General features: G+C 38.8%; 2 protein-coding genes across 4 annotated transcripts in view; one reads left to right on the top strand and one right to left on the bottom strand.

Moving 5' to 3' along the window:
- Positions 1-15,916, top strand: part of LOC129780110 (uncharacterized) — a 213,577-nt gene that overhangs the window by 29,491 nt on the left and 168,170 nt on the right. The gene's annotated exons all lie outside the window — the stretch shown is intronic.
- On the bottom strand, positions 2,924-3,298 carry LOC129774461 (uncharacterized). Its single transcript, XM_055778200.1, has one exon. It carries the CDS (start codon positions 3,296-3,298, stop codon positions 2,924-2,926), a length of 375 nt encoding a protein of 124 aa, XP_055634175.1.

Raw genomic sequence — 15,916 nt, 5'->3', positions numbered from 1 at the left:
CCCATTGAGAATGCATCTTCGGATTTCACGGCTGGTTTCATTGTCAGACGGTACCGTTGATTCAAGGTAACAAATTGGACCACTACCTGGAACTCATCGCCGTCGATCAGTACACTACCGCCTAATTGGGCTCTGACACAATAATCCTCAGTCCAAAACTGGACTGGTATAATGGTCCGCTATCGTCTCAAATGTTCTGCCGACATTGTCCACGTCATCAACGAAGCAGATGAATTTATTGGATCTGTTGGGAATTCTGCCACACAAGTTGAACGCCACTTGTCTCATAACACCCTCTAGCGCAATGTTCAATAGCAGGCAAGAGATACCCTCTGCGGAACTCAAATGGATAAAATAATCCACTCAATACTTGCAAATAGCACTGCATTCCATCCGTAGCCCTAATCAGCAGAGTTTCTCAATTGAACGTTTCATTGAAAAGCTTGTTACGAATCATGACACAAACGAGAGAACTGTGTCGGTTAGCACTTCATGATACACAAGCATGCCAACAGAAACGTCATGATCGCTTTCGATGCTGTGAGTTTATATTCTTCTTTGTCTCTCATCCGCTCAAATCGAGTTCCCCCATGAACTTTGAAGCAGCAGAATAATACGAACTACGCTAAGCGAATGATTCATATTCTGTTACCACAAATAAACCCGACCCATAGTTGTTAGCAAGTGCAACACTAGGTGAACGAACAGTTAGCTAGATACTCAGGGAAGGGTAGTCATGTATTTATTTTCAACGCTTGCGTTTTCCTACTCTATACACATTTCGGCTCGCCTCCCCTCTCCAATGCTCATCAGAGTGGAATCATTTATATCTGACTGGCGCCGAAAATATGGTTAAATTAAATAAACTCGAACGAAAACAATGGATAACTTCGCAAACAAAATTCAGTTTCGCATGTCAGGCAATAGAACCACCGATAACAGTATCCCACTAGCGACACAATTTGCTCTCATGTAGACCGCAAAGTATTACTAGTAACACTGATCTAGTGGAAAAACAAAATCTTTTCCACCATTGGAAGGTTCTTGATTAATCCTACAACAAAAGTGAATACTGTCATTCTGTTCAAGTATCTGAATCATCAACTCATTTTCTATTATATATTCGTGAATGGTAAGTAGCATGACAGATTTCCAAACACTGCTAACCATTCTGGCTAGCTTCCAAGAAAGCCGTTTTCATCCATGATTCTCCTTAGCTCTTTTCGTGTTATTGCTCCAAAGGATTTAAGGACGATGAATAGATAGATGATGTGGCATACAAAATGCATACTTTTCGAAATAAAAATTCCCCTGGTTATTATTTCTGAATTTTCGAAAACATAACCACCGACAAGCCTACTGGCTAAGGTCGAAAAACTGGATATACGAGGGCAATTTTGGAAAAGTTGCGATTTATTTCTCAACATAGTCTCCTTTTAGCTCGATACACTTGATCCAGCGATGCTCCAACTTCTTTAATTCATTTGAAAAATACGTTTTCTCGAGGTCTGCAAAGTAGGCCTACGTGGCGCCGATGACCTCCTCATTCGAATCAAATTTCTACCTGGCGAGTGACTTTTTCAAGTTTGGAAACAAAAAAAGTCGCACGGGGCAAAATCTTGAGAATACGGTGGATGGGGCAACAGTTCGTAGTGCAATTCGACCAATTTGGCCGTGGCGACGGCGGAATTTCCATTTTTCTAAAATCCGTGGACACGCCCGCTTCCATACACGGTCAAAACAAAACAACGAGTCCGATTCGGCTGAAATTTTGACAGTAGTCGTTTACGAGAATGTACTACACTATAAATATTTTCTCTTGCGATACTGACACCATCGGACGATGAGGCTAAGTTCTTATCGGACCGCCCTCGTAGCTTGATTATAATCTGGAGAAACATCCAACTCTCCCATCTTTACAAAATTGAAAGTACCACGCTTCATTGGTTCGTCCGAAATAACAGTCTATCAACTAATTAACTCGTCTCCGACTTGGTCACATTTTCTATACTCAATATACAGTGAGGGGCAAAATAAAGTGTCCAAATTATTTTTTTTTCCATTTGTTTCATTTTTATGGTTAAAATTCAACGAAAACACATCGTAATCATTTTTAAAATATTATTTATTATGTTCTTTTCAAGTTTTGTTAATGTTGCGCTGGTAAAAAAGAAAGTTTTTCTGATAGAAAAAAAAACAGTTAATATTCCAAAAAAACAGGGGCAAAATAAAGTGTCCAGATCAGTACAGCTTCAAATAAATCAAACTGAAGGCAAACAAGAACGATTTAATAATGGGTATGGCCTCCTTTAGCCTTCAACACCTCCTGCAAGCGCTTCGCCATACTTTCAGCAAGGTTGTGCAAGTGTTGTGGGTCGAGTTCTTCCCACGCGTGCTCCAGGGCATCAAAATAAGTATTTTTATTTGTCACATCAGTCTTATAAATCCAAGCATCGAGGATGGCCCACAGATTTTCGATGGGGTTCAGATCAGGACTTTGTGGGGGCCATTCAAGGGGTTTGATGCGGCAGGAACGGAAAAAATGACTTCGTCAGCTTGACCGTATGCTTCGGATCGTTATCCTGCTGAAAAACGAGGCCCGTCTTGATGAGGGATACCTGGAGGTTTTCCCGCAGGATATTGCAATATGACTCAGTTGTCATGATTCCGTAAATTTTTACCAAACTGCCCACCCCACACCAAGAAAAGCACCCCCACACCATCACGTTACCTTCTCCGTGCTTGATTGTTCCTTGGATATGGCGGTCTTGGAGCTCCTCACCCGACTTGGGCAACCTCGATCCCGCTTCTTCCGGTTGAACAGCTCGAATTTGGATTCGTCGGTCAACAACACTGTTTCCCAGTATTCGAGCGGTTTATCGGCGTGTTCCTTGGCGAACTTGAGCCGCTTAGCCTTATTTACCTAGCTGATGGAAGGCCTTCTCACTGCGATCTTGCTATGGTACTCATTCGCTTGGATGCGGCGACGGACAGTACGACGCGATACCGAAAGTTGGAGCTCTTCCCGTATCTGCCGGATCGTAATTTTTGGGTTTTTCTTCACCTCACGAATGATTTTTTTGTCCATTCTGGCATCTGTCTTAGGCTTTCGTCCTCTTCCCGGGCGATCCACCACCGATCCGAACGTTTTCATCTTCTTCGTGATTTTTGATACCGCTGTCTTGTTGATTTCGTAGTGCTTGGCCACTTCCCGGTACGTTTGGCCGTTATTGACATCACGAACAACCAGTTTCCGGATGGACAACGGAATGGAACCGGAAATTTTTGCGTTCTCCATATTTTACAACTTATTCGAATGTAGATACCTGTTTGAATGCTCCAGAGCCAAGCCAGTTGTTTATGAAACGTCAAAATACACAAAACAAACAAATTCGAGGGGTCTCACGATGGAACTATGGACTTATCGAAATTATATCGATTTTCGAGTTGGACACTATATTTTGCCCCTGTTTTTTTTGGAATATTAACTTTTTTTTCTATCAGAAAAACTTTCTTTTTTGCCAGCGTAACATTAACAAAACTTGAAAAGAACATAATAAATAATATTTTAAAAATGATTACGATATGTTTTCGTTGAATTTTAACCAGAAAAATGAAACAAATGAAAAAAAAAATAATTTGGACACTTTATTTTGCCTCTCACTGTATATACTTAATTGAACAACTCTTATGTTTCCATAATGCGACCCCATATCCATTGATTATTTTTTGCTGAATTGTTAGCATACCAAAGATGCTTGAGCCCGACACAATATAGCTCAGTCCCAAGTAGTATTCTCGGCCGAGGCGAATCTCAAGAAACGAATCTGATAGCGTTTCTGTAAGAAACCAGCTTTTTTGAGAAGAGACAAATCAAACGAAAGATTTAAGGTTTTCCGTAAACAAATGAATTAAGATGAAGAAGAAACTACACTTCAGACACGATTCATCAAACATCCAACTAGCGATCGGACGGCAGCGACAGCATGGCTCCAAAATGGCTTTGCACAAGAGTTTTTAACGCTAGAAACGAATAAATGAAAATCCTTACTCTATTGAACAAACACAAGGTTCATCGTTGAGAATGCTTGCACTCATCTGTGCGAGCGATCGGCAATGCGGCAATGTTTTCGAATTAATTCTCAGTTTTAACATATGTGGTTGGCTGATCGCTGTCTAGAGTGACACTGAAAGAAAATGTCGCAGAGTCACGTAATTCATAGCCCCGTTCGATGCAACGGGGCATGTTGCATCATTATTGTTACATTACTTACTCTTTTACAGCCAAACTGAGAGAGCACATATTGCCAATAGTTAGTTCCTAGTAAGTTAGTGTAGATATTAAATATCTAAATGAAGCAAAACTGGTAGCTGTAATGGAGACCTAATGTCTTAAGGATAGTTTTAGTTACGAAGTGGATGCAATGATAAGACGGTTAATCTGTCCGAACATTGATTGTACCTTCGATTTCTCAAAGCTTTAGTGTATGCTTAAAAATGGTTTATTTTTGGGTGGCGGTGGAAAAAAACTACCAAAGTGAATTCAATAGAAACATTCTTCCTTAAACTCTACGTTCATTGAGCCTTCTACAGAAATGTTTCGACGCTCTGCCGGGTGGCCTAACGGCAGTTGGCCGGAGCATTAGTCATGGTCGAAAAAATTAGCGAATTATACTTCAACATCAACAGTGATCTCTTGGCATAATAGGCCGAGACCAGGTCCGGCCACAAGACCACATTTTTCGCATAAAAATGCAAATCAAAATGGGAGTTAGATGACCTTCGTAATGGAATATTTCTCGCTTATGATGATGGTCCAGAGGTTTTCGATGTACATCAAATTATATATAACAGTGAATCCAAACATTTTTTTTAAATTAATGAAATGAAACGATTCACTGGTTCAATAAGACTACCTTAACGAGCGGACAGGTAGTCAAATTCTTGACTGAAAACACTATACCAAGTTGGTCCAGTCACAAGAATCAAATGTTTACGATTTATGCTACTGAATCAAATTCCCAACCCAAAGAAGTACCAAGCGAGCCGAAGAGCCAATATATTTATGTGTACATAATATATGGATGCGAAATCGATAAAGATGATTATATTTTCGCAGAGTGTGCTCCATATTTCCGGCGAACCCTTTCCCGCGGCGGCAAACGGTCCGAAAGCGCACAACTATCCATCATCATGGCAAACTCGGAAGTCTGTCATGTCTCCCACATTGTATCAGTCTTCATCGAGGTTTTATGCGTGTTCGACATCACCAGCCCGCAAATCGTTTATTACCATCTCCATACCGACCGACCATGCATAAATACACTGATGTGCGTGTTGTTGTTGTTGTTGTGGCACTTTCTTTCTCTCTCCCTCTCTCTCTCTCTCTCTCTCTCTCTCTCTCTCTCTCTCTCTCTCTCTCTCGCTTCTGCCGGCTGCCATCGTCAACAGACGAACCCAAAAAAAATCAGACAACCAGAAGCGCCTCCTTTCCTCTCCTCGTCTCTGCGCTCACCCACCACCTCATAGCAGCTGACGTGAGTCATTGGAATAAAGACAACACAAGATCTATTCACATTGATGGTGGGTGGAGAAGAGCGCGTGGGGTGGATGTGGCGGTCAGTTGGGAAGTATGCTCGAATATGTTGCCATGGAGCTGTGAAGTGTTGTTCACAGCAGCAGCAGCCGCGGCAGCAACGAAAGAGAGGCTGGAGATATGCCAATTTGATTAGCTTGCGAACTACATGACGCCCCCCCTCTTTGCTTCAGTCTCTGTTCCTCTACTAAATTGAATGGTGCGGTGTGCGGTGGAGTGTTGGTAGCTTGTCTCATGGGCTTTACCGGCCACAGATGTGCTCTCGCATATAGGCGGCTCGGCGCGCTCATTACTGCTACAGGTGGACCAGTTGAGAAAGAATGGAGGAGAGGGTTGTGGTTTATATCGGAAGAAATCGATTTTTTGTTTTTGTTGGAAGATTTTTGCCATCATATCGTTTTTCCTAACCGCTGACGAGTCAAACATCATCGTTTTTAATCATTATTAACATTCAAGTAAACTTCGCAGTTGAGCGATCATCAACCGATGATGAGAACAAGTTTACTAAGAACTAACGAAAGAAATGATTCACCTGAAGAATTTTATTTCCTATATTATAGTGACTTTCAACACTTTTGGCTGGTTCATCACTTTTACTTCCTTTTTTGGAAGAATGTCGAGAGTGAGAATTGAGCTCGTAACCATTAGCGTGAGAGGTATGAATGTTACCACTATGCTACATCGCCTCCTCGCCCGAAGAATGAAGGCGGTTGTGATGACGTAGAGTTCATCCAAAATATGGTGTCTTTAACCCTCACAGTATAGCAGTATAGCTTAGTTCTGCCTGTTACAACACATAGAACTCAAAGGAATAAATACGATTTTGTGAGGATTTTATTGTTTAAGAGAAGTAGTAAATAAACTGGTGAGTGGTAGCACTGGTTAAACAGGGTGTCGACTACCTTGAAAATCCTTGAAAATCAGGGAATATCAGGGAATTCGAACAATGTCAGGGAAAATCAGGGAATATCAGGGAATTTCGTAACCTATCTGGAAAAATTAAATTTTGATTATTTCAGAAATTAGAAAATTTTGATGCCACCAAAAGCTGAGGTCTAGGGCGTGATAAAATGAACTTTATGATGATGTTTGGCTTTGTCCTGTTTTCTAAATCTAAGCTTTCTCGTTGGTTTCGACGAGTCTTTGAACATGACTACAAAGAGTCTGCAGATGGATCTGAATGTCAGATATTGGGATGAAGAAGAGATGAAGGTGGTAAATCGTCGCATGACGTCAATGTTCTTGGGACGTTACCAAACATCAGAGATCAACTTGCAGCTTTTAAAGAATGTCTGGGAATTATATATTTGAACAAACTTCTTCTTGTGTCGATAAACGGTACCAACGTGAAATGGTCATATTACGTGGGCTGCCACTGGACTTTCAATATGGAGAAGAAAACTCTTGAATTTGGGTACCTTCGGATTGCATATTTTACACGGTTCATCAATAGATTGATGGATACAAAAAAGCCGCTAAAATTTAACGACAGGCACATCTTGAAACTTCGTCTGGGATGTCGAACACTGGTTTTAAAGCATCCAATGCATCCTTGATCTTGCCGTCATTGTTTCTGATAGAAAAAAAAACTGGTGGAAAACAGTTCGAGAAACTTTTGAGTATTAACCCTATTGATCTTTTTGATATTTGACAGATATTGAAAGTATCAGTGGGGCTCCAGCAGACTTAGTACTGAAACAATATTGATAGCAACAAAACAACAAGTTTGCTCACTATGATCCGAAAAATGAACGACTGGAGCATTTTTGTGGAAACCCCATCGGTTGAGCTAGTTAATTCAACGTGTCCGAAATTCGCATTCTATTTATCTAGAAGACAAGAAAGAAGCTTCTGCGTTAAATGAGTTAATTAATGAGTAAGTTAATGAAACGGCTACGAGAAGCAGAAGCGAAATTTTTGGAGGTGAAACAAAGAAAACTTTGGGAAACACACAGAGGGGAGCCGAAAGATTGCCAGAAACAGCATTTCGTTGAAATCGTAACCTTATCGTGAAATTGATCCGAATCAAATTGATATTACTCATTCTATGCTAGTGTTTTAGATCCCTTCAAGATAACTTTGAACTGCATTAGCTGAATAAAATTTCATTGTTTAAGCTGACTAAATATTTTAGGAACTACAGCTAAAGTACTAGTAGAGACCTTGATTACTAGTCTATATCTGGAATTTTACTGAAAAATTACTGGAAAATCAGGGAATGTCAGGGAATTTTTTTTCGGGTTTTGAGTCGACACCCTGTTAAAGGTTCCATTGGGTGTTACCGGTAACCCAATTACTGCAGGCTGAACAGACAGAAGTCTAATTTGAATCAGAACGCCAAATAAATAATAATGTTAATCCTAGATCTCTTTGATATGAGTGACAGAGTGAACGAAACCTTGATAATTCAAGACATTCGACGAGATATTCGGGTTAAGTATATCAATGCTCTGCTGTAACTATGATGAGGATATTGCATTCCCATTTGCCATTTTACTCGATATGCGAGGGTACAAACGAACCATGTGTAACTGTAATGTGAAAATTTAGCGGAAATTATGAAATAGAACGAAAACCTGACAGAGTGAGTAATTCGGACAGTGAATATTTAGTGGAGGGATGAGCATCTATTTCGCGTTCACTTTCTCTCTGTTTGTTTAAATTTCAGTTGACGGATAGATAAATGATGAGAGCGATAAACTTTTACGCTTTACATTATTTGTCCGTCTTACCTCCACCAACTGCCCATTTCACTCTCTTCACAAAAAGAATGCTCAGCTTATTCCAGTATAAAAAAAGGAATAAACATATTTTTATGAAATATTTGACCGAATAATACGAAAAACATTATATTCAACTGCGCAAATACTGCATTAACGTATGTATTAAAAAGTTTACTAATTTCGGATGACGATGAAAAAAAGCTATAAAAGATAATCCAATTGAACAAAGTTTCCTTAAATCCTATGTTTATTAATCCTATTACGCGTATGCCTTTGTGTTCTCATCAATTGATTTGCAGGAGCCATAGTCAAGACAGTCAAGCAACTACGCTCGATGCTTTGTTCTTACCTTTAATGAAATTTTTTGAAATTTTCGGGTGGATTTTCCCCATACATTCATTGGCACCCTAATACACATACATCCAAGACACATTTGGATGATATATGATGCATATAACTGACATATACACCCAAAAGTGGAGGCGATATACGTATATATGCCATATTTTATACGCATCTGTAGCCGTATATAACGATATACCATGCTTTAACACTGATATGCGATTTGAACCGAACTCGGAAACTACTGAACCGATCGACATGTAAATTGGTATGTAGGGGTTTTTGGGGCCGGGGAAAGTTCTTATGATAGTTAGAGACCCCTCCCCTCTCTCTAAGTAGAGAGCTGCCATACAAATAAAAAAAAAACGGCATAACTCATGAACTAATCAAGCAAACAGAAACCAATTTGAAATATGGAGAATTTAGGGGGCAGTAATTGTTTATATGGTGGTTTGGCAATCCTTCCCCCTCTCTAAAGGCAAGGGGGCTGCCGTACAAATGAAACACAAACTTCTGCATAACTCGAGAACTAATCAAGCAAATGGAGCCAAATTTGGGATGTGAGGGTTTTTGGATACGTGTAAAAAAAGCCGTTGTCAAACATTAACTGATCATTCAAAATAGCCGTACTTGTCAGCATAAGTGAGAGACATGAGTACCAACATAATGCCACATAAAAAAATCTAGAATCGAATATACGTAACCCGCGTAGATTCGAAAGTCGCGATACTTTTGGAACAGACCTCGTACATATTGTACACATGCATTCAATGCTATTTGTAATCTCGATTGAGCATACATTGATAAAAATCACAAGCGATGAAATGAGGTAATACAAGACTTTTGAAAAGCTTGAGTTTTATATTCGCTCTGAGGAAGGATGTAGTAGCATACAATGTACGAAGACCAGCGTACACTTTCCCACATTGTTTGAATATATATTTATCAAAACTGAAAGTTGGATACTATACCAAGGCTGACACCATCTTCAACAAATTCTATTGTTGAGTTGTTCGACCATGCATGTCGTCCGCAAAGATATGAATTTTACAAAATTTCAACACTTGAGGAAGATCATTAATATATAAAGAGAACAACATTGGTCCTAGAATTGAGCTCTGGTAGGAATAGGTAGGAATCTAGAAAAAAAAACCATTACAAAAAGTAGAACAGTCTGAGCCTAGAGGCACAGACGGAAAGTTGACGTAACGGAACACGAAGTTTAATCCCGTAAACGCGAAATCCAATTGTACTAACAACAATGTCATAGTGGAACTAATGATTTTTTTTTCAAACTTTCTCTCGAAGCTTTTCAAAAATTTCAAACATTCTTTCACCGTAACATTGATACGGGCAGAGACGATTACAACAAAATAAAGACAGGTCAAATCGGACTGCCTTCTTCGGGGTTTGGGCTTAGCAACACATTTGGCGTTCAATTTTTAGTTATATAGATCGAAGATAAAGGAGTGCGTTATTTTGCCTGAAAATCCATTTTCACCTTCAAAAAAAGATCAATTTTGTTAGCGCAAACATCGAATAGTAGACAATCAACGCTTATCATGGTGTAATTTTCGAACGTATGGGAATTCAATTTTCCGAATTTACTGACCTTCCTTCAGAGTTTTCCGAAAAATTCTCGATTTTTCTCTCCCCTATATTGATCTATGGGCAGAGACATATACAACCAAATAAAGACAGATCAAATCGTACCTTGCCTTTTTCGGGTTTTGGGCTTAGCAACACATTTGGCCTTCAATTTTTATTTATATAGACAGAAGAAATAGAAGTGCGTTATTTTGCCTGAACATCAATTTCCACATTCGAACAAAGATCAATTTTGTTAGCGCAAATAACGAATAGACTTACCACGCTTATCACGATGGAATTTTCGAACATATAGGAATTCAATTTTCCGAATTACCCTACTTTCCTTCAGAGCTTTCCAGAAATTTTCCTATTTTTCTCTCCACTATATTTATCTATGGGCAGGGACGAATATAACAAAATAAATACGGCTCAAATCAAACCATTCCTTCTTCGGGTTTTGCGCTTAGCAAAACATTTGACTTTCCATTTTTATTTATACAGCCATTCCATGTAAAACCGATATAGTGGTTCTCAGATTTTCGTGGGAAGTGGAAATTTTGTTCTTTGTCGCAAACCATTAGACCCGTATTTTTTTATTTTTTTTGTTAGGGTGACCATTTTCATTTTAGGGTGGTCCAAAAAATCGAGTTTTTCGTTTTTTTGCCAAAAATGGCTTTTCAAAAATTCAAAACTGTTGAACTACTGAACCGATTCAGATGATCGACATATCAAATTAAAGCCAATTAGCTGGTCTTTTTTAGAAAAATACTACAGTTGCAGAAAGTTTGAATAATGTTTTCGTTATTATTGATTGTATTTGTTTTTCATAGTTTTCATGGTCTCGGGACCAAAGGCGCTATATTTTTTTATATTTTTTCTGGAAAGCTGAGTATTTTTCACATAACATATCTCGAAACTAGGGAGGCGTTTTTTTCGTTTTTGAGTTATGATTTTTCAAAGTTAACCGATGGTCCAAAAATATTTTTTTTCCCATTTTTTCCACTACAAAAAATTATAACTTTTGATCTCCTGGACCGATTCAGATGATCGACATATCAAATTAAAGCCAATGAGCTAGTCTTGTTTGAAAAAATATTACATTCTGAATAAAGATGGATTTTGTTTTCGTAATTATTGATTATGTTTGTTTTTTATAGTTTACATCGTTTCGGGATCAAGGGCGCCATATTTTTTATATTTTTTTCCTGAAAGCTGAGGTTTTTTCACATAATATATCCGAATACCAGAGAGGTGTTATTTTTCGTTTTTAGGTTATGATTTTTCAAAGTTAACATGTTTTCAGTTTTCGTTCAATATTTCTATGTGTATGTGACTATAATCTAATTAATTGGCAAGTGTGTTATTTTTCAAAAAAAGGCTAGCTAGTAGGCTTTAATTTGACATGCCGATCATCTGAATCGCTCCAGTAGTTCAAAAGTAATACATTTTTGACCAAAGTCTTTTTTAGGAAAAAAGGGAAAAAATATTTTTTGGACCATCGAGTAACTTTGAAAAAAAGCGCCTCCCTGATTTCGAGATATGTTATGTGAAAAATCCTCAGTGTAGCGTCTTAAATGCAGTGGACTGTAAAAACTGCTGGCTTAAACCCGCTGCGCAATTCCAAAGCTGCCTCAACGCAGCTTGCCCAGTGAGAGAACCAAATTCCCCCCGTGGGCGCGATGCAAACTGCCTTCATTGCAGTGATGCAGCGAGGATTTTCCATTCACTTAACACTATACACTTCCTTGGCCCTGAAAGGCTCGTTGCTTCGGATACAAAACACAACACACACTTAAACTTAAACTATGTACATTTTATCTCTTAACTTTACAAAATAATACATGAATTATACAAAGTTGAACCACTTAAATTTATTCTGCTGTTTTCCTTCAAATTCCGCTTTAATATGCTGTTGTTGCTTACGCTCCGCTGTCTTAAATCGAACTGTGTGCTGTTCTTGCAAAGCACAAAACTATCCTCCAGTTCGTTGGCGGATCATGTTCGATCCTGTTTGCGGGAAAGCAGTGGATTACGCTTTAGGGTGTGGCGTCAGGGGATCGCGTCGCATGCATCTGTTCTCTCTTCAGTGCGCTTGCGACTGAACACTCAGCTTTCCATAAAAAATATAAAAGAATAAAGCGCCCTTTGTCCCGAGACCATGAAAACTATAAAAAAAGAATTCCAAGAATGACTAGCTAATTAGCTTTAGTTTGATATGTCGAACGTCTAAATCGGTTCAGTAGTCCACAAGTTATAAATTTTTGAAAAATGTCACTTTTGGAAAAAAAAAAAGGGAAAAAGTCGATATTCCGGATCAGCCTAAAATGAAAATGGGCACCCTAACAAAAAATAAAAAAATACGGGTCTATTGTTTTGCGATAAAGAACAAAACTACCACTTTTCACGAAAATCTGAGAACCACTTTATCGGTTTGCCATGGAATGGCTGTATATAGATATGGTCGATGTTCTGGCAGACCGGACTAAGTAACAAAATAAGAAAAATGTGTTAATGGTAGCAAACAATCAATAATTTCCTAGCCTACATTCTATTTTTATCAAATTACACTAATGTTGCAAAAAGTCAGGCTTAAGGCATAAATTCATTTTGACTAATCAACACCAACTAATTAGAGTATGCCGCCAGAGTTAACCAAGTGCATACGACCATAGCGACGTGGTTTCTCACTAGTTTTTCTGCTAACGAGAAAACGGAAGGAATTTCAAATGAAATATTGGATTTCTCCACATTAGAATATTTTTCCCTTAATCCTTCGATGAACACGAAAACAAAACTCATATTCAAGCACAATGTATATGCTTTTCAGAAAACTCATAGTTAGTGATTTTTTTTTTTTTTCAGACAGAGTATCAGGAAGCAAAAAATCGTGATTACTAAACTTTTCATGATCGATATCGATAAAATCCAATTGTCTTTGATTGATTGCAAGCACTCTAACTCGTTTATCGTTGAAATATATTTTTTCCAAAAAATCAAGAATTGTGTTTAATTCATTGTACTATGCAGAGCCCGATTTATGATTCTACCCGCTTTATCTTCTTCTATTTCGAAGCCGAAATATACGGATATCGCTCATCTGTTGAAATACGGAAAGGAGAAAATTCTACAGTTTGAAATCCACCTCGACTGCGTAGTGAATGAATAATATGATTTCATAATCAAATTGTTCAGTCATAGTGGATCAAGTACACATAGCAAGTCGTAAAACCCTCTAGATTAACCTTAAAAGGTTTTTTATGGTAATAATATAATTACATGACCTTGTTAAAGAGTAGCTTAAAGCTGTAGAAAAACAACGGGAGAGAATGATTGAAAGTTATTAATACTACAAAGCTTCAAACTTTGAGTTCGAACTTACTCGAAATCATAGTTTTGTTACTTAGTCCTTTCTGACTGAGCATCGTCCGTATATTGAATATTTATTTTTTAAATATTTTCACCGGTGGAAAACACTCAGTCTTCTTACTCCGAAGACATGTGCAAAGTTTCATCCAAATTGATTTCCGATATTTTCAGCTCACTTTGGTCGAATCACTCTGAGACGATGCTCAGACGCACTGTATGCAAGCATAGCCATTTTCATTCGTATCCCAACTTTCGAATCTGTACTGACAACGGCGTACGATTGGGCATGGTTCTAAACGCCTTCCCCAAACGTAGAATTGCTATCATCAAGTTCGTCAAATGGAAGATGCCCTCCTCACGAACGGCGGTCGCTAAACTTGTTTCGTAATAATTGTATTATTTTTGCTCATCTTTTTTTTTTTTTCCTTTCTTTAAACCCCTTCTTTCCCGTTTTGTGCGAGTGGGATTCGTTTTCGATCCCACTTGCTGTTGTTTATTTGTGTGTGCCTCTTTCATGGTGATCATTAACCTTTCTTCCGCGTTTAGGCACTCGTCAGTGGGGTGCACTTATCTCATTTGCACGCGCATTTGAATTTCTGCACTTGCATTATATTAATTCCGTTCCATGGGCACAACAATTCTGGGTGCATAGAATGCGGTGTGAACATGCCGCCACCGGACCTAGGTTCCGTCGCCGTCGAAGCAACCAGCTATGACTAGTTCCCGCTTTTAGTGGTCATTGTTTGATGGACGTAATACCTTTTTATAACAACATTATTCAGGTGGACATACAGTGTGTTTACCTTCCGTGCGTTTGTCTAAGTGGAGTGTGTATGTAATTTTTTTTTTCAAACCTTGAAACATGGAACACTTAAAACAGACCAACGCTTGAAAGCGCTGGTAATGATTCGGCGCTATACTGCCACACTTCGTTATCAGCTGAATGACTAGCGTAAACCAAACAAAATCACTATCATCCACTTCGATCTGACCGTCGGTAGCTTTTCCCTCCGCTGCCCTGGCTCTGGCTGGCAAGTCACGAAGAAGACCCTGCCAAAGGTTATCAAGCAGCGGCTTTGCCTCGAAATTCTGCAGTATAATATAGACAATAATAAAAACAATCACGCGAATCGTACACACACACACTCACACACACACACACACACACTCTGTGCCCTCTTTAACCCCGCCGCAGTCATCATTGTGTTATTACTATCGGTCCAATTTTACATTATTGATGTTTCGACGCGAGGATTTCCCGGGCTTTTTATTTGAAGCGTTGTGGATGTGGATGTTTATGTACGGTACATGGAAACGCCAATAAACCAATATTTGTTGATTCAGGAACAACTAAAAGTTCGTAGTTTATTTTTAGAATACCAACAACTCTCGGAATATACACTCGCGTATGTCATATTGTCGCAAAAATTCGAATTACAAACTTATACAGGGTGACTGACGAACTTCGTCGTGTATCAGGACCATGTTATCTCGAAGGTATTCTGTAGCCATGGGTATGTGACCATGGAAGAAACAGCTAGTCGTTGAAGCAGGATTTTGTACCGGCTAATAATTTGCTTGCTAACCACGAAAAACCGAAAAAAATATCCACACTTCATAACCAACCAGCAATAACCGGATCCGACCTACGTACCCTCATCCATTGGATTTCTTCATTTGGGGTATCTTTCAAATCAAGATTGGCATGTCATTCAGTGAGTCGTTTAGAACATGTGTCAAGCTAGCAGTAGAAAATCATTACTTGAGCTTGAGCTTGGGTAGACTGTACACCTCGTAGTTGCTTTCCGTGATTGACCTGAACCAGCGAATTGAACACACTGAATTATACTTGGGGGTAGCAAATCATTCTCATTGTGCAAGTTTCGGCGATTCGAGCTTTAAATAGTCAATAACGACGTCGCCCACGTCCTTACAGTCATCAGGGGTCATGGAAGGAAAAATTGTTAGTGGGAATGGGTATGACGAATCAGGATTCACTGTGACTTAGTGGTTCATCCATTCCTTTTTTTTTGCATAATAACCATGAACGACCGCTTCATCAATTTTCCTTCTTAGGAGATTTGGACCCTCTGCTCTGGTTCTCAGTAGTTTCAGGCTTTTTTTCAGAAATGCTAGATCAACTATACATTCCGTACCCTAAATGATTTGCTATTGCTTATAGATCCCTCGCGCAGATGAAAATCTTTAAGCCTAATTTGCATACAGCACAAAGCAGATAAAAGATTGTTTAATCCCTAAGATAAGAAGGGATTAAACGAAGATAAGATATAAAAGAATG

The sequence above is a fragment of the Toxorhynchites rutilus genome, chromosome 3, assembly GCF_029784135.1.
Source record: "Toxorhynchites rutilus septentrionalis strain SRP chromosome 3, ASM2978413v1, whole genome shotgun sequence".
Lineage (NCBI taxonomy): Eukaryota > Metazoa > Arthropoda > Insecta > Diptera > Culicidae > Toxorhynchites > Toxorhynchites rutilus.
This window is presented reverse-complemented; position numbering and strand designations above follow the sequence as displayed.